The 26,477-nt window shown below is 40.8% G+C and overlaps 1 protein-coding gene across 3 annotated transcripts in view; it reads right to left on the reverse strand.

Moving 5' to 3' along the window:
• ESRP1 (epithelial splicing regulatory protein 1) overlaps positions 1-26,477 on the reverse strand; it is a 60,086-nt gene that overhangs the window by 19,301 nt on the left and 14,308 nt on the right. For 2 of the 3 annotated variants that reach the window (XM_088471363.1, XM_088471361.1), the window contains exons 4-11: positions 19,932-20,046; positions 10,326-10,424; positions 9,284-9,338; positions 7,861-7,971; positions 7,140-7,272; positions 7,018-7,060; positions 5,252-5,553; positions 4,844-5,062 (exon numbers count right to left, since the gene is read on the reverse strand). In XM_088471363.1, the coding sequence (XP_088327489.1) occupies positions 4,844-5,062; positions 5,252-5,553; positions 7,018-7,060; positions 7,140-7,272; positions 7,861-7,971; positions 9,284-9,338; positions 10,326-10,424; positions 19,932-20,046 (1,077 nt within the window). The remainder of the gene's footprint in view (positions 1-4,843; positions 5,063-5,251; positions 5,554-7,017; positions 7,061-7,139; positions 7,273-7,860; positions 7,972-9,283; positions 9,339-10,325; positions 10,425-19,931; positions 20,047-26,477) is intronic. The other variant, XM_088471362.1, reaches the window with a different exon arrangement.

Raw genomic sequence — 26,477 nt, forward strand, 5'->3', positions numbered from 1 at the left:
ATTAATTTGCCTTTATTATAGTTATTTGGCCAATTGCAACCAAACAGATGGCAATTGACAAAAGACTAAAGAATTCCTTAAGTCTCATTTAACCGTATGCATCAGGCAGGTAACAGAAGCCGTGCAACAGATCTCTGCCACCAGGGGTCCTCTGGAAGTGAGAAGTTGTTTGCGGAGTACTAGAGATAGTTTAGCCCAGCAGAAAAACAGGCAATAATTGTGACACATTCAGTACCAAATCCTGTGATCTAGCAGGAGCTTCCATTGGTCAGTAAATAGACCCCGAAAGCACTAAGCAGTGTTAGGAGACAGAGCGAAAAGTGATAAGGTGCCAGCCAATCAGCTCCCAACTGTCTCCTAACACCGCTTAGTACATAGACCCCTTAGTGCTCATCCAGGAAGGGGGGGGGGGGGGTTTCACATAATGAAACGGAGCAGTCCATACTGCAGGAAATAAAGGGTTAAGATTGGGAGGTGGCAGAAATAGTGATTAAAGCCTTTGTCATTAAGTAAATGGGAGTTGCCTGGTGCCAAGTCTCTGCAAGGTATTTTCCTGGTGACCTTGGATAAGTTAACAATATCTGCTTCTGTGTCTATTATTGTTACACAGTGAATGCCTCGCGCCTGGCCTCAGTACATGATATAAAAAAAAAAAAATAAAAAAAAAAATAGACCTGCTGTGATATAAACACAGGCAGATCCAAACAAAAGCCCTTCTATTACAGAAACGTGCGCCTATAGAAAGAACCTTTCTAGATGCACTGAGTTCTGTAGCTGCCATCTTTGGTACCAACCATTTATTACCCAAGTCATGAATTGCAAATCATAATAAATCAATGACAATCTATTACCAACAGTATACCAGATATTCACTCTTGTAGATCACTAACCATAGTAGATATGTCTGTTTATTATGTGAAAAAAAAAAAAACCCATACATTCAGTAGACCAGTACGGGACACCGATTGGTATAGAGGGCGCTAGTGCTGGAGCAGGGCCCAACTACACTGCATCCTGGGAAGTGTGGGAGATGTATCAAGCCACGTACACACTGGCCGATATTGTGAATGATTAAGATTATCAATATCGTCGAGTGTGTATACAAGATATAGTCAATGATGCGCGCTCTCGCAGAGAGTTAACGATATCTCTCATCGCCTGAACATGCAGGCCAACCTGACGATATTGTCAGGTTGTGCATGTTCAGTGATGTTGTCGGTGACGTCACTGAACGATATCGTTCAGTGTATAGGCTCAATGTCCCGGCAAACACTTAATGTTTCGCTCCATGAGAGATATCGTTAAGTGTGTATGCACCTTTAAAGTCGAGAGAGAAAGTAAAAAAATAGGTTCTAACTGTCATTTTACAGGCTGATGAAAAATGGCCTGTAAGAGCAGATTGGGTTGTACTCTCTCCCCACTTTCTCTCTCCAAGCTTTGATAAATCCCCCCCCCCCCCCCTTGTTGATGTGACTCCTTCCCTTCTATGCCCCTCCCCTGGAAAGACTTCAGTTTCTTACTCAGCGCCCATATAGGAGCACTAAACCAACCATTGAGAAACCAACCAAGATTAAAAATACTAGAGAAACTGTCCCAAATTTCCCATTTTTTTTTTTCTTACATCCATATGTGGGAACACCGCTGTACCTTGGATACCCTTAAAGGGAGGCCCCCATATCTTTTCGCATTGTGAATCGAGAGGAATCCAATTGGTGAACAGGGGGCACCTCCTATGGAAGCCAGCGCTGTTCAGACATGGGCACCACAGCAAGGAAGCTTAACAGGAACTACTCCAAAAACAGGGGAGTAACTAGTTATTTAAAGACCTCATAGCAAAAGTTTGTAAGGGCCCCTATTTACCACCCAATGGTGAAATATGTATATACACATGTAACTGACAAGGAAGATGGGCCCCCCTCAGCTCTGGGCCCCATAGCAGCTGCACCCCTTGCAGCTATGGGGGTTACGCTAGGGCCAGGAAATATAGGGTATATTGCGCAAAGAGGACATTACTCATCGCCATGTTCGGCAGCTGGGGAGGGGTGCACATGGAAGCTGCGGAAATATGCACAGGTGCCCAGCCCTGGGGACATGCTGCTGGTCACTCTTACAGTAGCTGCAATACAAATCTGTATTCCATGATCCTCCTGCTCTTCCCAGCACATCCCAGTGGCCAGGCCGCAGCCAGCTGCAGGGCAGCAGCAGTGGGGGTTGTGGCGACACTGGTGAGATGCAGGGGCTGTGGTAAGAACCAGTGGCAGGAGTGAGACGCAGCAGCCTGTGGTGAGATGCCAAGGGCTAATTGTATATTACATACATACATTTAATAACGAACCTTAGTGCAAGCGGCATATTTCGCTTAGTATCGCAGCGATACTAACATACAGTATGCCATTGGTACTTAATATTGCTTAGCCCTCCAGTCAGTGAAGTCCAGTGCCATCCCAATCCTTGGGGGCATCCTCCACACTGATTCGGGCAATCAGGACAAGTTAAAACAAGCCCAAGACCCAAACTGTCGCAATTGCTATACCCCCTCCTTATTCAGCAGACAAACCTGCAACAGGCATAGTAATGTCAAAACTTTGTGTAAAGGTCAAATCTCACTTCAGGGCCCTGGGCTAAAAACAGAACACAAAAGAAAGGGGGTGACCACCTTCATTCTTTGGGAATAATAAGAAAACAGTATGCAGAGTGAATATGCTCACTTTTCACTATACAATTTTTATATATATTTCAGAGCTCATGGTAATAACATGGCACTAAGAGTAACAATGGAAAGAAAAAAAAAAAAAACACCCAACACCCACCCTGGACAGGATACAGGGGAATTAAATTGTTTTTTTGGGCTTAAGTAATGGTCGTCTATCGGAGCAATTTAATTGTTGCTCTGATCAGACGTCCATTAGCTGCGGCAGTAATTTTTTCTCGCAGCCTCCAGGTGGTGTGAAAATATAATGTGTGAAAGGTCCTTAGTTTAGACACCCAAATGGTAGTTTGGACGCCTAAACCAGGATTTTAGACAGGATTCGCCACTTTTTGCATCCAAAACCGATCCTTTTGAGTGTGTAAAATACTAATGGGTGTCTGATTGGCGCAATAATTGAATTGCTCCAATAGACGCCCAGCGCTAACTGAATTCCCATAAGAGACATATGCAATACATACAGAGAAACAAAACATTATGCAGACGTTTTCTTGTGCCGAGCTCCATGGCGCGAGTCTCATTGCTGTTCATGGTAGCCATGTGGTATAGCGAGCAATGCATGACAGCTTGCAGCATTGCACTTGTTTTTTGAATTTGAAAACGCACTTATCTGACCAAGCACAGCAGCAGCTGCCAAGGACACAAACACAAAGTTAGACTAAAGCTGGGTATACAGGCGATATTTCGGCCGATCGAAAGGACGGGTATCCGATATATTGTCAATCGCCTAATGTGTACGCTTGATGTAGGCCCATGCGCACTCCGGTTGGGTCGTCAGTCGCATCATCAGGTCGGCCCTACATGCAGCTCAATCTGACAATGCGACCGATGACTCCATTCAGACGGATGTGACTGGTGCCGACATATATACGGCAGTTGAGCACTGGATCGTCTAATGTGTACCGGCCACCCAATATGGTCGCCCGTCGCATCGCTGGATACACATAGTCTAATGTGTACCCAGCTTAAGGGGAAAATGTGTCAAACTATAGAGCGCTCCCGGGAAGAAGTTGGCTATAGCAACCAATCAGCTTCTAGCCATTATTTATCTAGCATAGTGTATAAAATGAGTTAAAAGCGGATTGGTTGCTACAGGCAATTTCTCCACTTTAGCTCTTTCGCTAAGGTTTGCTACATCTTTCCCTAAAACTGCACAATACCAGACACAAAATTCTACAGATGTTAGGTTTGGGTTATTTTGTATATAGCACCATTGCCTGAAGAGAGCAGTCAACTATACTGGAATTAAGATTCACAATTCACACTAGCCATAGAACAAATGTATTACAGTGCCTTTTGTTATATTATAAATACAGCACTAGCATTGATTTTCTGACTTATTAGCCAGATATTATTCTGCATTTTTAGTACTGTACTCCGGTGTCTCTAACAACTACAATACAATCTGGAATTAAAGTGTTGCATTCCCTGGAAATAAAGAAACCAGGTTCCATAAAGAAGTTTCAAACAACTTAAGGAGCACAAAATTCTAATCATGAAGTGGCCTGTGAAGGTGGTTCTACAGGTTTTACATTCTTGTTTGAGCAGAGATATAATTGCTGCATAACACCCAGTTAAGCCTTTCCTTTCTTCGATCTTTAGAATTTCTTCCTAAAACTCCCTACCTAGAAGCACCAACTATTAAGTCATAGTAAGCAAACTCAAGATCCTTCAGTTTTACAGATATTCATGTATGAAGCATTTGTATTGCTGACAATTTTCAGGAAAGACCGATCTACCAACTCTTGAAAGTCCCATCATTGTACTAGTAATGGACGGCAAATGAGCTGATCATTACCACACACTAGCAATCTACAGCACGGAATGGTCTGAAATACCACATGTTGGACAACCTGATTTACCGGTTCCGATTACTTTTTGGTCGGAATCGGCAATTGGTGTATCCCATATACATTGCCGATTCTCACCCACCCCCCAATCTGCAAATCGGGGATTTTTCCCAATCAATTGCAGTCGTAAAGGGGCCTTTACAAAGCTACTTTTGAAACCTATAAGGGGCAATTAGGACAGTACTCCGAAATTCAGCAACATCATTGTTCTAGTCACAAACAAGATGTACCCAAAACATCCAATTTAAAAAGTCCGAAGTTCAGTTGACACAACAAAAATTTTTACCTGGTGGTTGAGCACCATATGAACACCGTGCGTCCGGATATCGGCAGAAAATTCACCCAAAAACTCCAAGATATCCTCAATGGTGGCAGCATATGGGAGCCCTCTAAGACGTATACAGTCTCTGACGTTGACTGGAGGAATGAACGGCTGAGGTAGTACTGGAATTATCGGCGGTGTTGGGAGTGGGATAAGGGGAGTAGAAGAGTATCTATTCAGAACCTGCACGAAAAAAAAAATCATGTTTTAAAGGTCATGGGACCACCATACATTTCTTCAAACACTTAATATTGCAAGATAACTCAACACGGGAAACAATGCACAGTCTTTACACCACCACCGGTGTCTATCAGCTGATATATTCACTGCACAAATTTAAATATTAAATAAGGAGGATTAATATCAACATACCTGCTGCACCTCTGCTGCTGTGCTCCTGAACAGCTCAATATATCGCTTGCCAAGCAAGTCCTTGTGCTTCTTCAAAGCATTCTGTGCATATTCCTCACAGGCAAATAAGACAAAGGCATCTCCTGTCGGCCTGCCGTCAGGGTAGGTAACAAACAGAATTCCTTCCTTGCTCCCGGTGACGGGGCAGTGTTGACCAAAAAAGGTCAGCACTTCCTCAGCCGTTGCGGTGAAGGGTAGCCCCCGCATGCGCACAATCACCTGGTTCTCCTTGGATAAAAACTGAGCAACCTCATTGGAGGTACCTGCAAATTATTTACAACAAAAAAAATTAAAAAAATTTTACCAATGAGAACATTGTTTTTAGATTGCGAATGCCAAACAGAAAGTCCTGAAGACTTCTATATATTAATACATTTAATTGACCCTCATCAATTTTCTGAGTGAAGTATAACACCATCTTCAGTTATCTTCCCACATCCTAAAGCTGGCCATACACTGGCTAATCATTCTGATCAGCCAATCTACTAGTACTTAACGATTATTCAGTGTTTGGGACATGAACCATAATCACAGTATGAAAAAGGCTGAAAACTCGCTAAAAAAAAAGTTTTAATTGATCATCAAACATGCCCAATCGTGAATTGCTGATTGCGCAGCGTACGGCGATTATGAGACCACTGCCCCTCTTTCATATTTAAATCTGACTGTGCGCCCAATTATGCAGTCTACAGCCAGTCTACGTGTGCCCCGCACCATTATAGATACGCCCCTGCATGAGCTCCAGATGTGTCTACCAATTAAGGGTTGTATTCAATTAGCCACGGTAAGCCGAGATCCGCAAAAAAGTATCGCCGATTGAGACTTTGCAATCGAATATGGCGAATATCTTCCGACTGCTAAAGACTTCCCACGTGGGTGAAAAAGATTCGCCTATGAATAGGGGGTTCAAAGAAAAGTGCAGAATTCCAGTTTTGGGGTGCAAACATTGGGAAACCACTCAGCACCCTTGGGACAGCCCCCCAAAGCATAGCTGTGTAAAACAAAACAAAAAACACGCCAAAAAATTACTTTGAAAATGGGGGCGAAAGTGCAAAGTGGGGGTACAAACTTGTAAGCTAGCAAAATAGACTGTTGGGGGGTCTGCAAGTATGGGGGGGGGGGAGGTGTTTTTGATTGTAGGTGCGTTTTTTGAAACTTCACTTTTGCGATTTAAAACCATGCTTGCACCCATTTTCAAGTACCCCAAATGTGACAGGACTACTTATTTTCTTCAAATAAAAAACTGCTTAATGCCATTCTTCACCACCTGTGCAAAGACGCTAATTAGAGGCAACTGACAGCACTTAAATACCCCAAATAGCTTCAGTAGGGCTATTCGGGGACATCTATACTGATACCCAATGTTGGTGCATCTTTTAGGGCGTGTCAGGCTGATATCCCCATTTTTGATAGCACTTTGCCTGTTTGAGTTTCACCGGGACACGTTTGTGTCCTCAGGAATGGAATACGGCGAATAGCGGGGGCGCGCCCAATTAGTTTCCACGACCAAAGCACGCCATGTAGGCGAAAAGTACAGCAGGCTAAACCTTTCCAACTTTTCGTGGCTAATTGAATACACCCCTTAGTTACAAGGTTCACCTTAACACATCTCCATAATTGAAATGCTACACACATACTTCAATGAGAGCATTATTTCATAGATATAACCTGTGGTAGCTGTCATTTTGCTTCCCCTCCCAACTTCATTAAACAGGGCAAATGATTACCTCCAGCTATTTTTAGAAAATCTTCTCCCGTTGCCTTATACACCTAGAAGAGGAACATAAATTGTGTTATTCTCTTTTCAGTCTGCGGAGGTCAGGAATTGCGTTCTCGTCCTGGAACATACCTCAATGTATCTATTTCCCATGTGATGTTTGTGTCTTTGCAAAGCCAGATCTCTGTGCTCTTCAGTAATGAACCTGACCAGGGCTTCTCCGTTCCTTCTTCCCTGAGCATTGAGGCAGAGGGCTGCTCCACCCCTACACGTGTAATAAAACAGGGTTTACAGAGAAGAGCCAACGTTAGCTACACCAGCCCATTCGGAACAAAGCAAATGCATTTACATGGGACAATCTGATCAATTTGATGCAACCATTCCCATTGAACCAACAACCCTTTAAGATCACAAATCCAAACCGCAAAACACAGGTTCACAGCAAATAGGGTTTATTACATGCAGAGATCAAAATATAGCAGATCAAAGTACTGATGTGCCAATAAAATAAATTACGCCAGAAGGGACAGAAATTTAAAACCATACTAAATACAGCAACCCAGTTCAGGGGGGAGAAGGAGAGCACACACGGCTGGAAACAAAAATAAAAAAAAAAACCCAACACAGAACAGCAGGGTATCTTGTTTAGCGAAGACCATAACCTGCCGTGAATCCTGCTCTAATCTTACCTTATGCAATGTAGGGTGTATACAACCACCCCTTTAAGATATGGAAATTTCCCAACTGGGAAAAACAAAAAAGTAAAATAACTAAAAACTGCATAAAAACAGCATAGAAATACAACTGGGGCGATAGAGCAGGGGGAAGAATGGAAGAAGGGTGGCCAACTCACTTTGCTATATTTAAGCCCTTGAAGAAACGTGCGATGTCCTGGTCAGACGACTGCCATGGTAAACCTCTGGCTCTGATAATTGTGTTATCATCGATTATCTCCAGCTTACTGCTGTAAGACAAAAAAGCAATTAAATATTTTCTTTGACAAGTGAAGAGACGAACGTTAGACATTTTCTGGTTTTGGCTTCAAAGCAACCTTTCATAAAAATGGCAGAAAAGGTTTTGAGTTTCCTCTTTTACAGATTAGAAGATAAAAAAAACAAACAAACATCTGGCTGGCCGCAATGAGATTCTACAACATTGCTGCACATTTACCAGTAGGTCCTTGATTTATTCTTGTTCAACAGTTGTATCTAAATAAGCTTTCCCATAAAGATATATATATAAAAAAAATTAAAAATTAAAAAATTGTTCAACAATTAATGCCGACTTATTTTTTATAAAGTTTGATGTCCTTTCAAAATAAATTTTGTTGGGCATAGTTTATTGTACTAAGAGCGTTATGTTGCACAGTTTTGGTTTGCAGCCTCAGTGCAGTGCCGCAGCAGCTTCCTGGGCTGGCGCCACTCTCCCCCATCCTTTGGCGAACATGAAGTCACGACATCACAGAACAAGCGTAGGGAGCAGGCCTGCACCTTTCTATGTAGCGGAGTGCATCTCCAGGATTGCCACAATCAGTATGGTCAATAAGCTCTAAGTGTTTGAACACCTATAATATTTGTGCCGCCATTTAGAATCAGTAGGACCCTCTGGACTGCTTAAGGCAATCATGAGTAGGGGATATTTTACGTCAGGTCCGTGTTTGATATTAAAAAGCTTCACAAGTGACTAGAAATGTGCCTCACTGCTGAAGTGCAACATGAAGGTGTAAAAAGTCTGACTGGCAGAGGGCTGGCAGCAGGAGCGTAGGTATTTGAAGGTCCCATAGCAAAAGTTTGTAAGGGCCCCTATGAGCCACCCAATGGTAAAAAATTTATAACACATGTAACTTTGACAAGGAAAATGGCCCCCCTCAGCTCTGGGCCCCATAGCAGCTGCACCCCTTAGACCTATGGTAGTTATGCCCATTGCCGATAGCTTGTGGTCTGGGTGAAGGGGGTAAAAGTCTCCCACCAGTGATGAAACAAATTTTAATAAAATGGAAGTGGTGGTTGACTACCGTAGTGCCCTCTGTGCAGTACAATGCCTACAGCAGCACCTTCTGCGCAATACACAGCACCTATGGACGAGTAAAGGCATTCCTTGAAAACACTCTGCTCTTGCTCCACACACTAATACAAAGTCAGAAATTATGCACATAGCTACCACATAGTATGTGTTATATTAGCTGTATCCCTTATATAGATATATTAATGCACAGTGATGAAAAAAAATATTTAAAAAAATCCACCAAACCCTATAAATGAAAATCGAATACTCACCAAGTGCCAGACTCAAATTTGTAGTTTACTCTTTCGGGATCTGAAAATTTATGATCTAAAAGAACAGATAGTTAAGAGCTGTCAGTAGGTCACAAAGATAGATTAGTTACTTTCAAGCTTCAAGCAGTCATGACAAATACAAAATATATTTTTCAGAACATTTTAGAATAGAAAAAAAATAGAATCACCCGAAAAATCGAATCATTAAAAATATTCCTGTTCTGCAATAGGCTCTAAACGACCATGTACAGCATAAGAAATCCGGCAACATTAACAGATTATACGGCCATTGGATTAGCAAGTAAACTAATAGAACCACAATGTTTTAGGGAAATGACATCACTGCTTTCACTAGGGATGATAGGACTGTTGGGATGAGCAGCTGCAGCCATTTCAGCTGTTATTTAGCAGGGAAATTAGAATTGCGCTGTGACAAAATGACCCATGGCAGGCACCAGAAGGGGATAGATGGGTATGCAAGTAAACAGCTGAATGATGGATCCAGGGGCATTTCTAGAGAGGAGGGGGCCCGTGTGTAGTCTCCGACACGGGCCCCCTCCTCTCTGCTCGGCAGCGCACTGAGCTGTGCGCGGCCAGCGCCGGAGTTACAGACTCTGGGCACTCAGAGTGCCCCCCAAGTGTATAGACTATGCACAGGTCACCGGGAAAATGACCACGGCTGCCATTTTCCCTGTACTGCGAATGCGCAAACAACGGGAAAATGTCCGCAGCGACCATTTTCCAGTCGTTATTTTCAGCGTCGGACCCCCGCGCCGACGTGGGACTCCAGAGAGGTAATTAACAGTATGGGTGCAGGGTGTGCAGCGCGGGGCTCCCCTGGACCCAGGGGCCCGTGTGCCCCGCACACCTTGCAGCCATTATAGATACGCCCCTGGATGGATCCATTCTGCTTACGGGATGTTAAAATTAATGCATCTATTTTAACTGGACAGTATTTGTTTTTTATTTATGGTTTGATTTCAATTCCTTACAAGTCCAGAAATAAAAAGCACATAAAAAATAAAATTTAGATCATACTTACTGTAAGGTTTTGACATTAATGTCACAATTATATCTTCCATAACGGCCACTTCTGAAGCTCCATGGGGGACCTGCGCGTTTTCGTTTTCAAGGCCCAAATCTTGAAAATCTCAGGTTAAGGAAAAGCTAGACGCATCAAGTTATGAAGATGGAAGAGACAGCTTAGCAAGAGATTAATGATATGGGACTTCAGAGACTGGAGAGTGTAAATTTATGAAAATCTAAAACAATTAAATGTCACATAGTATAATACGCGAGCCCAAGAGAAACCCCCCTCCTCCCCCCAACCAAAAAAAAAACCCCACCACACATGCATAACAAATATAGCACAACACATGTACAGTAAAGCAATAATTCTGCTATAAAACAGAAGCAAGCACCAGCCTACCAGGTCACTTAAAAAAATTAAAAAAAAACATTTATTTAAAAAAAAAAGGTTATGCTCCAGTATTTACATTTATTGTTCGAGTGTTTCCATGCGGTTAGAATAAGATCCGGCAGCATGTAAACAGCCCGGGTCGGTTTTCTACTTATGCTTGTTTTCTGCATAACTCTGGGGCGAGACCCGGCCCTTTTATCACCAGAGTCCTAGCTTGTCACTACACGTAGACAAGCATCAATTGAATTTTCAGGACATAGGTTGTGCAATGATGCAGACAAACAAGCTGTGTGGTGTTGCTGTAAAATGACTTAACTAGAAGTGGATGGGAATCACAGAGACACTTGCCAACACTCCTTCCATTACAAGAGCTAAAACTCTAGTATATTTACACATAGAACATATAGGCAAGTCTAAGAGGAAGGGGTTACAGGTAATATTCCTAGCACTACAGATACACTTGCACTGTAGTTTTTGCTGTGCGATTTATAGATCGTTGCAAATGACGATACAACAGGGTAGATTGAATCAGGAGAGAGAGAGAGAGAGAGTCGGCTCGCCTCACAACTAATTGTGCGCATATGGGGCAAAGAATAAAAATCCAGGAGTCTGGGGAGAGTTGATGTTCTGTTTAATGAGATTTAACACCATACAACAAATTATGACACCGCTCACATCTAACCGAATTGACCCAAATGTGTTACGGTACTTGGGAACCAGCCCATGAGAGCTTCACCACCCACCAATATTTGTGGTGCCGCTGATACTAAACAGGCCCAGTGGCATAAATTCATCCCAGATGCCCGGAGGCATGTTATAATTTGGTGCCCCCCCCCTCATTACCATGTGGTCATGTTGATGGGCCCATTTTTAATGCGGGGGCCTGGAGCTGTAGTCCTATCCACCCTAATGTTAATCTACCACTGTCAGATTAAAACTAAAAAAAATTTCAATATACATCATGTAAAGCCAACCCCCCCCCCCCCCCATATTACGGCTTTTCAGATCTAACTTTGAATGTACTAGGTCATACTAGGTTAGCCAATAGATTGAGTGTAAGGTGGTGCTAATAGTTAAGCTTAAAATGCTGGCCAGTCAGTTGTGATTAAAAATGTAAGTGTTAAACTCTAACAAAATTATTTAAAAGGTTTACTAGGCCTACAGATGATCTACGGAGCCTCAAAAGTTGCAATAAAGTAGATAAAAAAAAAAGAAATAATGCATGTCAACACGATAAATAAACTGGGTGGATCACAGGACTCCAATTATGTACTTAAGTATTTTCTCTTCAGGGAAAGGCGGTTGTGAGCTAGGTTAGGTGACTCATGTAAAAAACAGCCTAGAAAAAAAAATTCCCACTCCACTCACCTTGCCAGAAGGCATTGAGAACAGACCAAACTTGCTGAGCAGGCTTGACATATATAGGATCTGTCATGTTGCACTGTCCCTACCCAAACATCTCGTTAACCCACTCTGCAAAAGGAGAGCACCTGTTGTGCAGTAAGGAAAGGGTCTTAAAAGAAATTAAATTAGTGTTAGGTCACCAAAGGCGATGTAGAAAGGAGGTATTACACATTATGTAGAAAGTGCAGGGTGTAAACGCTGCAGATTAAAATCCTTGAAAAAAAAAAAAAAAAAAAATACAGATGGCAATGTTTTAGATGAGTTTTTAAACTGTGCGGAGTACAGCACTTCAGCCCTCATGCGCTAATCATTACCCCAGATATGATAAATGCCGTAGAATTAGGCCCAAATGCTTCTGAAGCTGTAAAAGTGGGGTCTTATGAATTTGCAATGTTAATGACTTACCCTGAAACGACCTTCTAATTTGCATAGAAAATGTATACGTTGCTACGTAGATTTTAATCAAGGCTTGCTAACATTTGAACAGAACGTTTAAACAAAAAAGGGCCATTAAAACCAAAAACACATCACATACAGTTCACCTGAGAGCTAAAGATAGCCAGAAAACTTCCCAATGATCTTCCTAAACAATGCATCAGCCAACCCTCTTACTGCATGGAGTGCTTTCACCCTCGCCATTGTGATGTCCAATCTACACTCACACAGAAGCTAGATCTGGAACAAAGCGCAGGACAAATGACTGTTGGAGGGCTAAATACAGTTTGGAAAGTCAGAGGAAACTATGGAGAGTGAGATATATGAAAAAAAAAAAAAAAAAAAAAAAAATCAGTTTAAGAATCTGTAAACAGACAAACCATGGGAAAAGAAAAATCCTTAGTGACACCAAGGTGAAATGAAGGAGCTGAGCATCGGAATACAGACTTCAGCACATTTAAGATTAAGCCACCCGTAGCAATCGCTAAAGAATATTCACTAAACAAAGCACTAAACACATCCAGGATGCACCAATAAGAAGCAAGTTAAACAGGAATACACTGCAAGGTATTTGCATAAACTGACAGAACCTGGGATTAGAACATGCAATCGGTGCCACCTCATACACTGACAATATTATATCATCTGCGGAAACTGTTGCTGCTTAGTGCACCATGAATCCCAATAGTATTTTTTTACACAAGTTTATCATCTTTGCACCCTAATTTTATATATTGTAGCATGCCAAATGCAATATGATTAGTGTAAACTCGTACATCGCATATACACCGACAGATATGTACAGAATATACCCACAATAACAATTACTGCGGACCACTTATACATAGGATGGATATAATTAGATTTAGATTTAAGAGCCATTGATGGGGTGCATTTAGACAAACTGAGAGGGTATAGTAATTTGTGCACAGGTTGTCTTGTCTTAAATCCTCAAAGACACGTTATAGTTATGCTACAGCGCATTTATAATGGACATTACTAGGTGTGGTGTTATACAGAAGGCGCAGCAATTTGCAAGGAAAATTTTTCAGAAAATCTAATTATGAAAGTCATAATAAATATTTTATAGGAGAACTCCAAGAGTGGGGACTGTGCAGATCACTTGTGCATACCAGTGTCGAAAAACAAATATTGGCCTATACCGGAGCTGTAAACTACAGAAAAAGCTTAGTGAATTAATCAGAAAGCAGTTATTCCACACCCATGTTTTGCCATTGGTAACATCAGTCCAAGGAAAGTCGGAAGCGCCATGAAATATGCCAGTGCCAAGTGGAATTACCAGATTTACTGCAATGTAGGACGTGTTGAATATTGTGGCGTATTTATTTCCAACTGTTTAAAAGGGCATTTTGGGAGGGAGTGAAAAATAAAAAAAAAATCTATTATAGAATATATATTTTATTTATTTATTTTTAAATCACCCATAACCAAAATGCTTGGGACCAGGGGTATTTTGGATATCAGAATATTCCGTATTTTGGAATATTTGCATAAAATAATGAAATATCTTGGTAATGGGCCCCAAAACTAATTACAGAATGCATTTATGTTTCATATACACTTTATAAACACAGCCTGAAGGTAATTGTATACAATAGTTTTAATAATTTTGTGCCTTAAATCATACATATATACATACATAATATACTGAACTTGATAACATGAACAGAAGCAGCAGCCATGACAGAGGGCCTGATTCAGCGATGTACACCAATGTATTCTCGTAGCTGCTGTGTGAAAATGTTTATGCTGTAGCCAGCTTGAAATATATTGAGAAGCCCAGCGGCGGCTTCACAGATCCAAACAAGTGCATACAAATATGCAGCTGCCATTTTAGATCATTTGATAATCGGACATTGGAGTAACCCAATTGTCAAACAGAATGGACACCTGAGCCGAGACATTGGAACCACTCAATCTGCTGAAAATGTCCAGGACACGTCTGCATTTTTTTTGCCAACACTCCATTATTTCCCGCCCAAATGGTCCCAGTCAATCACTTTGGAAAGAAATCCTCTCTGCACACACCAAAGTACCTTTACAATGCCGCTCACAGGGCGACCGTGATACACAAGCAGCCAACAATCACTCATCTTCATAAATGTCAGAATAGCATACATCTGTATCAGGCCCAGATTCATCCTTTAGAATAATGTTTGCTCATGAGTTGCAAGTTATGCTCATTCTTGTATTCTGTCCTGGCTTAATTTGGACATCTATTATTAAGTGTGAGACTTTAAATTTAGGAACCATTTCTTCGAAATTAAAAAAAAAAAAAAAAATTTAATGTACTTTACACCACGCAATCTTCCCCTCTCCATTAGGATTGAATAAGATGAGTGGCAAGGTTAAAAAAATTATATATATCAATATAGTAACGTAAACTTCACGAGTTTCAAGCAGAGCCACAAAGCCGTTAAAGTAAATACATTTTTATACAAGATTTTTGCCGTTAACCATTTATTAAATTTTTAAATATTTAATGACAGCATTTTGTTTTGTCCCCCATTTGATTTAATATTTAAAAAAAATTAAACATTGAAAATCTAATTAAAGAAAATATTAATGGTGGGGGTGCTTCACTCACATATATATATATATATATATATATATATATATATATATATATATATATATATATATATAATACACACACACGAGAATATATAAAATTACAATTTTTGCTAGAGGCATTTTTTAAGTTTTCCAGCAACCATAGGATTTTCAATCAAAAATAATCAGTACCCCCTACCACTTTTTTTTAGGACTAAATGGAAACTATAAAATAAAATGTTTTAATAACGAAAATTACTATGAATTCTGTGTTTAATTTTTGAATAAGTGACTAAGACCAACTAAATTTCAAATACTTGTCAAAAATTAACACGGATACTACAAACACTTCCTTTTTTTGAAGTAGGGCTACATTTTTATGCAAGTAGTATTTATTAAAATGTTTGCATATGGACAAAGAAAATATCTGAGTAACAAAACAAACAATTAGCAAAAAACTATATTATTATTATTATTATTATTATTATTATCCTTTATTTATATGGTGCCACAAGTGTTCCGCAGCGCCTTACATAGTACATAGAACTAATAAGTGAACAAGAAACAAGTAACTTACAGTACATTACAGTGCAGGACAGGGACACAACTTATATACATTGCTGAAATAGTGATTAAAGCACTCACAATAAGCTGCCGGGAGTTGGCGGTCCCGTGTTAGGTGCCCTAATGGGGAGTAGAGAGTAGAAGAAAATGTAAAGAGAAGCACATGAGGGAAGAGGTCCCTGCTCATGAGAGCTTACATTCTAAGGGGAGGGGCAGACAGACAGGCGTGACACAGAAGGGGAAGATAGGAAGGAAAGAGCATGAGGTGGGTTAGGAGGAGTGCTGGAAGGCCTTGATGAAGTATATAAAAACACATCTACATCCAAATACTGAAATGGATACATATAAAAACTAGTCACTGTATCAACGAAGTAGGGCTATTTTAATTTTTGAAAGTACGTGTTCTAGATATTTACAGAAAGTAAATATGACCTGTGTGAAGAAAACAGAATTGTGAATCGCCCTTGATCTAACAAACTTAAGGCAGTAATTTCTATTTGACATATGGGAGGAGTACTACAGTAAATCAGTATGCATCACATTCTCCCTCAGCCTACTGAGCCTAGATTATAGTTAAAGATATTCTGACTTCAGGTTCTCAAGGGAATTTTAAAGAAAAGTTCATAAATAAAATACATTACGGGATCAATCAACTGTTTTTAAAAGTTATGACTAAAGCGGCCCATACACGGTGAGATTTCCAAACGTTCCGTTGTAGTGTACGATTTCCCTTGAAATTCTTTACGATTTGTGCAAACAAATGGAACGATTGTACAAATGATTAGATGTGTCGTATATGATTGCAAATCGTTAAGTATCCATTGTTTGCAGCAATCATCACGACTATGCATCTGCAAGAATCAATAGTGGAGGGGTTTTTCAAGACTTCATACATCGGCTTTCGACAAGCAAAACAGCATACGAAGTGTGTCACATCTGTGTCAAAATCTTACTGCAGGTTCATTTGATTTACGATGCAGATTCACGACACTGGGGACGCGCATCATGATCATCCACAAAATGCTATTTTTTTTAAATAATTTATTTATTTTTACACGATTGATTGAAATTGTCCATATTGTGTGTAAAAGAAAGAAAAAAACTGTACAAAATTTTTTTAGAAAGGAAACAAATTAAAATGTCATACATTACTAATTTGATGTCAAGAAAAACAAATTATTTCAGAATGTTTTTACTAGCTCTATTTTTTGAGCTACACTACTTGCACTATACTGTATGTACATTAGTAATATAGTCATAGTGAAAAGCTATTTTAAAATAATCTGATATTTTCTTGATAGAAAATAAACAGTTGTTTTAATTCAATCACAAATAAGAACACAAAACGAAACAAACATACAGCATATAGTGACCTATTCATGGGGGTGCTTTCTCTTTGCTTGTACTCTTCTGGGGCATCTCTTGTCACTGTCCAACAGTAGTGATTCACCTGCCCTGATATTTGTCCCATTGCAGAGATGTCTTGGTGGAATCGCTCACTATGCTTGTCACTCAGTGCACCACAGTTATCTTGTGTGGGTAATCCCGTGAATCGCATATATTTGAATAGGGGAAGGGACAAATAAATGATTAATTTAATTGGGTCATTAGGCCTTGCCCCCTCTGCGCAGAAAGCAGACTGCTAGTAAGATTCTCTCCATTCTGCCGACTTCACTAGGAATACCCCTACATCGTCATAAATGGGCTATATCTCAGAACTCAGAGCTAACAGAGTTTTAAGTGTCATATTCATTCTTTGCATGCTTAAATCAATTAGAAGTAACCATCTTCACATCGGAAACATTTTCATTGTTGTGCACTGTAAGGGCCGCTTAAAACTGACTAAAAATAGACTAAAATGAAAACGGAGGTCCATTGACTAAATCTTAACTAAAACAAATTAAAGAAAAATAAACTAAAATGTGACAAACAAAACTACAATTTTATATAAGAGAATAAAACCAAATTTAAAAAAAATACTAGTCGAAATGAACACTGCAACTTAACAGGGCTGAATAACGGCATATGGCGATACTTATACCCCAGCCCACTAGCTGGAGGCTGCCCTGTGCAGCCATTTTTCCTGGGGGCATCAGTTGTAGTCCCTGCCAAAAACTGTGTGCTGCTGCTATTTTAAAGGAGTTAATTATTTGGTTATGAAGCAGGTGAACAGCATGTTGACATCTTTATACGAGGGTGGTTCAATAAGTAAGGTAACAAGACCGTACACCGACAATTTGCCGATGATTTTCAGCTACTGATGTGCCCTTAACATGCAGAAATCTCTTCACACTATGCACCTCAATGTTTGACCATGTTTCCGCCAGCCCAGACATCTTACAACTGAAGTTGTGACATGATGACTGATATGAAGCGCAGTCTTATGGCTGTGAGGGGCAGCAGTGGTCTACTGTACCTCGTCTGGCGTGAAATTAGAATGAAATAGAGATTACAGACGTGAGAGGACTTATTACCTTACTTATTGAACCGCCCTCAAGGCAATTATAATAATTAGAAATAATATTGTTAGCATAATGCTACTGTTCTGAAGATTAATCAAAGCAATGAAACTCATAATATAGAAATAGTATATTTAGAATATATAAAAATATTACACACAAAGAAAATGACTTATCGAGATACTAAAGTTATTTTCCTAAAATGTGATTCCAGGGGGTTCTACCGTTTAAGTCATAATGAGAAAGGTTAAATTGATTTGATCGAAGGACCTATTATCTGCCAGTTCAAAGCTTCAGCACAACAGAATGTTGGTTGGGCAACCTGAATTCTGCCATAACCGTTCATGGATAATAAAGTTTTTTTTGCAGATTCATTTAAAGTTGTATTATGGTTTTATAATGTCCATAAATTCAGCATTATCTGACTTCAGCACATGATTTTGCTATTACATTCATTGTAGGTTATTACATGGACATAAAAGCCACAAAGGAAAAACACCACACAATAAATCTCACAACCTATTCAGGACAAGACCAATTTGCAAGTAGAACAATACAGAAAACCTGGATAGGTGCAAGTGTACATTTGTAGGAAAGAAATACACGGATATGAGCTCAGCACATGACAAGAATCAACAGAGGAGTGTCAAAGTAGAATGACTGTTACAGGCCGTCAAGTCAACAGTAAGGCTTTCCAGATAGTCAACCGTCTAGAGATTATAAATGCAAACAGTGTATTTGCAAGTTTCTATAATAATGCCATTTGCCTTAACCTCGTTTAAATGAGCAGGTCATGTAACAAATTACATTTTCACACAACTCTAGAACCAACCTGCGTAAGATTCAAATCTATTGAAGAAACCACTAGTTTTATAAAAATGTATGGTTTAATTTGTCGTCAACATGAACACATGCAATAGTTTCTACGCTCTTGCATTGGTCCGGCCCCCAGCACCTACGCAATGGCCCCGTGCATAAGCATTTCACCAGGTTCTAGGGACTGAGTCGGCTGCAGCCCCTAGAAGCCATGTAGGGCTGTCCGAAAGGCAGAGCAGTGGCTTACAATGGAGAAAACCCCTCCCCCTAGGGCTGCCTATCCTGTGTGTCTGGTAGGTAGCACTTCCAATGGGCAGTCACAGTGTAGTCAGTAGTGCACTCACGGACTGCAACTGGCTCACTGAGGTGACGGATGTTACTGGGGTGGACTGCAGTACCTGGGTAAAATGCACCACATCACTATTCTAAATTTGGTGTTATCTCATTCTAGGCTCTTACAGGTTAGATCACTAGCCAATGCAATAACCCATAATGGGCGTTCAAGAATAGTTATGAAGAGAATTGATGAACATGTCACATTAAAAGATACAGGAGCCTTCCAAATCCTGGTAGCTAAACCGGTCATTACACTAAGCTGTGAAGCACAAAACTATTATGGACACCATATAAATATTCCTGGAAAGAATAAACAAGCTCTGGACAAAGAGGATGACATAGGACATTGCATTTTATACAATATAAAATGAAATAAAGCTGCTGTATTCCACAGGATTAACAAAAAAAAAATCAATTGCATCAAAAATATAAAATCAGTTTCTAAAAAATACAATTTCCCCAGAGAAGAGTAGTCTACCTTTAATTCTCTTAATAAAACATTTTTAGCGCTACTTCATAGGCCTATTTAGGGATATGGGCCTGAAGCGTTAGCTAATATATCATTTCTATTTATTTTTTTAAATAAGATGGCAATAATTGGTGTATTGAACACATTTCGTTGATATAACAAAAAGGATACAACTTGCCATTGTAGTCACATCCAGCTCGTTAGTCTCACTTGATTCAGGACAGCATTTCTTAAATTCTTTTCTCAAGTCAAAAAAGGAATAGAAGCATTCTGGTAGTAGTATATTCTGTAAAGCAAAAACAAAAATAAGGCTATGATGAAAGTCAACCAAGTAGCCAAAAGGCTGCATGCAAGCAACAAGCCAAAATTTCTGCAGTGAGAACTCTACATTAGGTTTTACTATTGAACAACTGAATACTTTAGCCTTTTATGAATGAGTGAAACAAACGAATATACAATCAGTATTAACTTCAAATTTATATTCACATATTGCTTAGCTGGTTTTTAACTAGTTGGTTAGTTAAGCAAAGCGACCTTCTATATTGTGCAATTTAGAGGATTGTAATTTGTGAGTAAAGTTTTCAAGTGGTATGAATGTCATAAAACACACACACACACACACACACACACACACACAGTTAGGGGTCGGGATATAGATATACACCAAAAATTGCATTTCACAATGCTTTGTATTTGGATCTTAATTAGGACTCATCTCAAAACCCATAACAAGTCTTCGAATTACCATAATGTTTAAAAAACACTTACTACAAGATCAAGAAATCATTCATATTGACAAGATAGAGAAATTCATATGGAAACAATGGTACTTCACAACATTTCAAGTACATAGGCAAACGAAGGGGGGGTTTCGTCTGCCTGGAAACCCCCCTCCCTAGCACATACCATGACCACAGTAGAAATAGTAATATAATAGAATGTTACTAGCGCTGCATGTTCTTCTCAGTATCACAAGTTAAATTAGCACCACCTGTGGATCTTTTAACATGCATCAGCCACTAAAGGTGCATACACACACGATTTTTTGACCGTTTAACGATAATAGTTTTTAAAAATCGTTCACTTTCTGAGTCAAACAATGAACGATTTTCGTTCATGCGTGTTCACGTTTGTAGTTCAGTCAGACTTGTCAACTGAACGATTTTCATTAAGGGAATATGCAAAAATCGTTTGTAGTTCTAAAAAATCGTTAATTACATTTAAATGAACATAGTAAATGAACTTTAGTAGACGATTTTAGTTCATTTCTTCAAGGTAGAAAATAGTTTACTAAAATCGTTCATTAACTAAATCGTTGTGTGTGTATGCAGCTTAAACACACACAACGATTTTGTTACCAAAGATTTTCTGTCAGATTTTCTAAAGTGTAATGAACGATTTTTATGAACTACAAACGATTTTTGCATATTCCCTTAATGAAAATCGTTCAGTTGACAAGTCTGACTGAACTACAAACTACAAACGTGAAGGCGCATGAACGATAATCGTTCATCATTTGACTCAGAAAGTGAACGATTTTTTCAAACAATTATCGTTAAATGATAATCATTCAAAAAATCGTTGTGTATGCACCTTAAAGCTGCATACACACACAACGATTGAGTTAAATGATTTTCTACCTTGAAAAACTGAACTAAAATAGGTTTACTAAAATTGTTCATTTACTATGTTCATTTAAATGTAATGAACGATTTTTATGAACTACAAACGATTTTTGCATATTCCCTTAATGAAAATCGTTCAGTTGACAAGTCTGACTGAACTACAAACGTGAACGCGCATGAACAATAATCGGTCATCGTTTGACTCAGAAAGTGAACGATTTTTTCAAACGATTATCGTTGAACAATAATAGTTCAAAAAATCGTTGTGTGTGTATGCACCTTTAGAAATAACCTGTGCACCAACTAGGAGATCTGAAAAACATGCACTGTTATAGAGCCCAATATGTCCAGGGCAGTGTTAGGTTCTTCTGCTGCTCCTCCAGGCTCCCGGAATTGCTCCAATACTCTGGAATGGAGACCACATCCAAAATAAAAACATCCAGCTCAGGTAGGATGGCCCTTACTGCTGATCTAATGGCCTGTATATGCTGGAATTATGACACACAATACACATTGTATGATGCATATTAAAGCTGAATAAGTGCTAATTCTGCCCTCTTCATGGACTGGACACACTCGCTCTAAAATCAAGCATTTGGAAACCCCTCCCTCTAGAAATCCTGCATTTGCCACTGAAGTACCCACAAAAAATTTAGGCCAATCATGTTTTAGAAGCGCATTAAAGTACTATACAAACACTACCAGCAAATCAAAAACATTATACAAATTGCACAGTTCATTAGTAAGGGAGAAGATCGAACAAAAGAGAAAAACACTATTCCAACAAGGTCAACCTTTCATAGAGAGATTGTAATCATGTTTATCCATTAAAAAGCCAAATAATCACCCCAGATGTAAACTTCGACTGAGGGGGATGGGGGTGGGGTAGGGGGCAGGTAATAAAGATTCCTTCTGACAAAAAATAAATAAATAAATAAATAAAAAGTACAATTGGATGGATTCCTTCATTTAAAGGTCACACTAAAAAAAAAAAAAAATTCTAACAGATATACACGTACGTATGTAGCATTCCCACTAGGCTGTTGTAGCAGGGCGTGGCGCCCTGCCCTCCTTCTGGAGGGCAAAAAAGCACCCTGTCCTCACAGCCTTTGGGTGCTGTCTTCACCCGCGGGTCGCAGTGTCCCACGGGTGGAAAAATGTGCGGTGACCCGGTCACAGTCAGCAGCACTTGGGAGCTGCCTGGCGTGCCCGTAAGTGCCAGGCACGCCCCCAAGAGTGCAGAAGGGGTGGGGGTAGGGAGGAGGGGCGCGTCTTATAGACACCCCCTTTTTTTCAATGGCCATGCCCCCTTTTCAGGCACACGCACGGAAGTACCCTCTCTAGCTCAGGTGCCCTGCCTGCCGCCGGAGGTAGAGTGAACACTATGTATGTAATTTATGGTGTTTATTTAAAAAAAAAAAAAAAATGAACTGCATTTGACTAGGTTCTGACCACCTTTTTTTTTTTTTCGTGTACCCCATTTATCACATCATTGAAGTGTGCCAATACTGCATCAGGCATTGAAGGGGCAGCTCGAGATTACATTGGCGATTACAAGGCTGCAGCGACCGCGACAGAGCTGGTGAGGACAAGGCTGCATGATTACCCCTGATCCTCTGTATGCTTCTTCATATGAAATTACACTAACATTTGTATTCTAGAGAATATTTGTAATAAATACACAAGATTTCATGATATTTAATCCTTCCATATCGGATGATGTTGCCCATCTTAAATATAAGACGCCCAAAAGCATACCTCAAACAGGATGTGTTCTAATGTGTAGACCAGAAGCTCTTAAACATGTTCCTTGAGATACACTATCTGAACAATTCAATTTATGCGCCAATTCGATGCCCATTAGTTGCGGCAGTCACATTATTTCTCACAGATTCTGGAGGTGCAAGAAAAAAATAAAAAATAAATAAAGTGAAAAGTCCCTAGTTTGGGCAGCCAAACCAGGACTTTAGTTGGAGTTAGCGGCTTTACGAGGCTAAACGCAATCCTTTTGGGCGTGTAAAATACTAATGGGCGTCTGATTGAAGCAACAATTGAATTGCTGATAGAAGCCCATTAGTTAGATGCACTAAATTGAATTTCCCCCTTTAAGTCCTTGTTTTAAGGATATCCATTATTTCGCACTGATTGATAAATCAAAACTGGGTACTAAATAAAATCACCTGGATATCCGTAAAACCTGGCCTGTTAGTGTGTATTGAGAACAAAGTTTGAGGTGAACTGATCGAGGCTAGTCTAGATTTTGAAGAGACTCCATACCCACTAATGAAACAGGTTGGGTACTGGGTCCCGGCGACCGTGATGCCGCTGGTCAGAATCCCGACACCCATACGTATAGTAGCACTAACCCTAGCCCATACCATAATCCTCTCTGGTGCCTAAACCTACCCCCTCCCTTAAACCCAGCCCCAGTACCTAAACCTAATCTCCCCCCTCCTTAGTGCCTAACCCTAAAGCTAGCCCACCCCTAACCCGCGACACTTAACGCCTGAATGCTGGCGATCGAAAATTCTGGTGCCTGGATTACAACGCATCCCGCACCAGAGGAACCTGTGATCTCCTATCCCAGGGACCACTGGTACAGAGCGCCCCCAGGCGGAACAGTTGATTCTGCATAACAAATGGTGGCTCTCCAGCATATGCTGCTGCAGAGCCTGCTGAAAGTCGGTGAGTCTGTCCATCTGACCCACCGGCCGTTGTCACGCAGATTACCTAACTAACTTTCCTCCAGGCAACTGGGATGAATTTACACCCCTGCCCAAAGCAGTTAGCAAGATCTACTTGTTGATGAAAATACACTGATACTTTTCAGGGCATATTCATGTATTGTGTTTTACACACGATTCCATATAAGTGGCCAAGAGAAAACATTAAAATACATGTAGCCATCAGCATCACTGTGCCTTATAACCAATGCAGTGAAATGGCAGTGATGATCCCATTTGAAAGTATATATCTTGGATTTCTTTTATTTCTCCATGTAGAATAGAACCAGGGCCGGATTAAGGGGGTGGGGGGTGACAGGGGTGGTCGTCCCTGGACCCACACACAGAGGGGCCCCCACCTCTAGAACACACAGGGGGAAGGGGGTTCAGAGTAGCTAGAAATCCCCGTCGGACCAATTCCCCATGCTACCGTGGCCGGAGGGTGTGGAGCCAATATGACAAGCCCAGTCTCCAAATGACCCACGAATTACAGCATTACAGCGTGAGTAGTCCAGGCCTAAGGATGTGAGTAGCAGCTGCATAACGTGTGTGTGTGTGTGTGTGTGTGTGTGTGTGTGTGTGTGTGTGTGTGTGTGTGTGTGTGTGTGATAGAGAGGATATATATTATATATATATATATATAATATCTCTGTTAGTATGTATGTGTGTATTTATACATATGCACATACGCACCAGAAAATCCTGTATTTGCCCCTGCCCACACAGGGTCAGGGTGACCCTGCAGAGAGCAGATATCCAGTGTACCCTGTTCCCAGATGGGGGCTGATCTGTGTTCTGAATGCAGAGTCAGCGCTGCCGCATAGAGCGCAGAGCGGCTCCCAAGTCCCCTCATCAGCATCGTGTGACACATCCTATCCGTGACGCAGATCATTGATGTCAGACCTCAGTAACCAAGAGCTGCATTCACAAGAGCCAGAAGGTAAGTAATCAGGGAGGGTGGTGGTAGGCTCTGTGTGGTGGGGGAGGGAGTGTAGTCTCCACATGGCTTGGAGGGGGCCCCCCACAAGGCTTAATCCGGCCCTGTATAGAACAGCTACATAATGGGGGTAAGGTGCAATCAAGGAGACTGCTACTATTTGCGGAATTCTCCCTGAAGAGTCCAATCAGGTAGAGTTGGCAAGTCAGTTCTGCATGTTTTAGTAACAGGCACATTCATTATTAGGGTGCCGATGTTTGCTTGTGGGAACTGGAGTCATCTTTTTATGGTGTTTTATCACAGTGGCCTGCTCCTTCCTATTGGAGGGAGATCACGGCCCCCTCTGTGCAAATGCATAATCACGCATGCACACTAATACTGCCCGGCAGTGTGAAATGTCACCACTAGTAACTAGCAATGAAAGCGTTCGTGATCGAGATCACAGAACAGCTATCCTCCAGTCAGAGCAATACTGTATTGCAACAGTACTTCAGTATGCAGCGCCACTAGTCGTGACAAGTAGGACACTTAAATTCTCAGAAGCCAAATCAGCCCAAGAATATGAATAGGCCCTAAAGTACATTGCAGTGGATAATTTATGCACGCCTATGTAACGGTATTGAAAAGCACTGGCATAACTGCGTCATGCCATCCCCCTCTCCCTCACCATCCACAAATGGCACTTCCTGTCAATCACTCTGAGATCTGTCTGCGCAGTCCCTACGATCGCAGTCCCAATCGCAGTGGCCGGCTCACGCACTGTGATGCATGCGCAGAACAATCGGCAAATTGCATGCGAATTAGCAACTGCGATCCAAGCTGAATCAGGCACAATGATCCCTATGGCTACATGCATTTTATGTAAAGTATCTGTGTTTTCATCAACAAGTAAATCTTACCAACTGCTTTGGGGCTCATCTACATTTGGATGCAAGTCTATTTTAGGACACGCCTCTCATATGTAACAGTACACGCCCACTTTACTGCAGCGCTCATAGTGGTTGCTTTCACAATCTCCCTGAAATCCTTTTGCAAATGTAGTCAAGCATGCATTTAGGGGCATTTAAGAGAGGAGGGAGGCCAGTGTGCATTCCTAGTCAGGGCACACCTCCTTTCTCCCTGGCAGCAGACTGACCTCTGCAATAGACTCTGGGCATTAGTCTGCCCAGAGTCTACGGCACATGCGCGGGTCACCAGAAAAATGGCTCGCCGCTATTTCCCCAGCAATTCCCCCACTGCGCATGACGCTGGGAAAATGGCTGCAGTGCCCATTTTCCAGGCATTTTGTGCAAACCTGCGGCACCCAACACGGGACTTCGGAGCAGGTAAATATTAGAAAATATGGCTGCAAGGTGTGCGATGTGGGGCCCTGCTGGACCCAGGGGTCCGTGAGCACCGCACACCATGCACCCATTATAGTAGATACGCCCCT

This window comes from Taudactylus pleione, unplaced genomic scaffold, assembly GCF_031769625.1.
Source record: "Taudactylus pleione unplaced genomic scaffold, aTauple2 ptg000114l, whole genome shotgun sequence".
NCBI classification, from domain to species: Eukaryota; Metazoa; Chordata; class Amphibia; order Anura; family Myobatrachidae; genus Taudactylus; species Taudactylus pleione.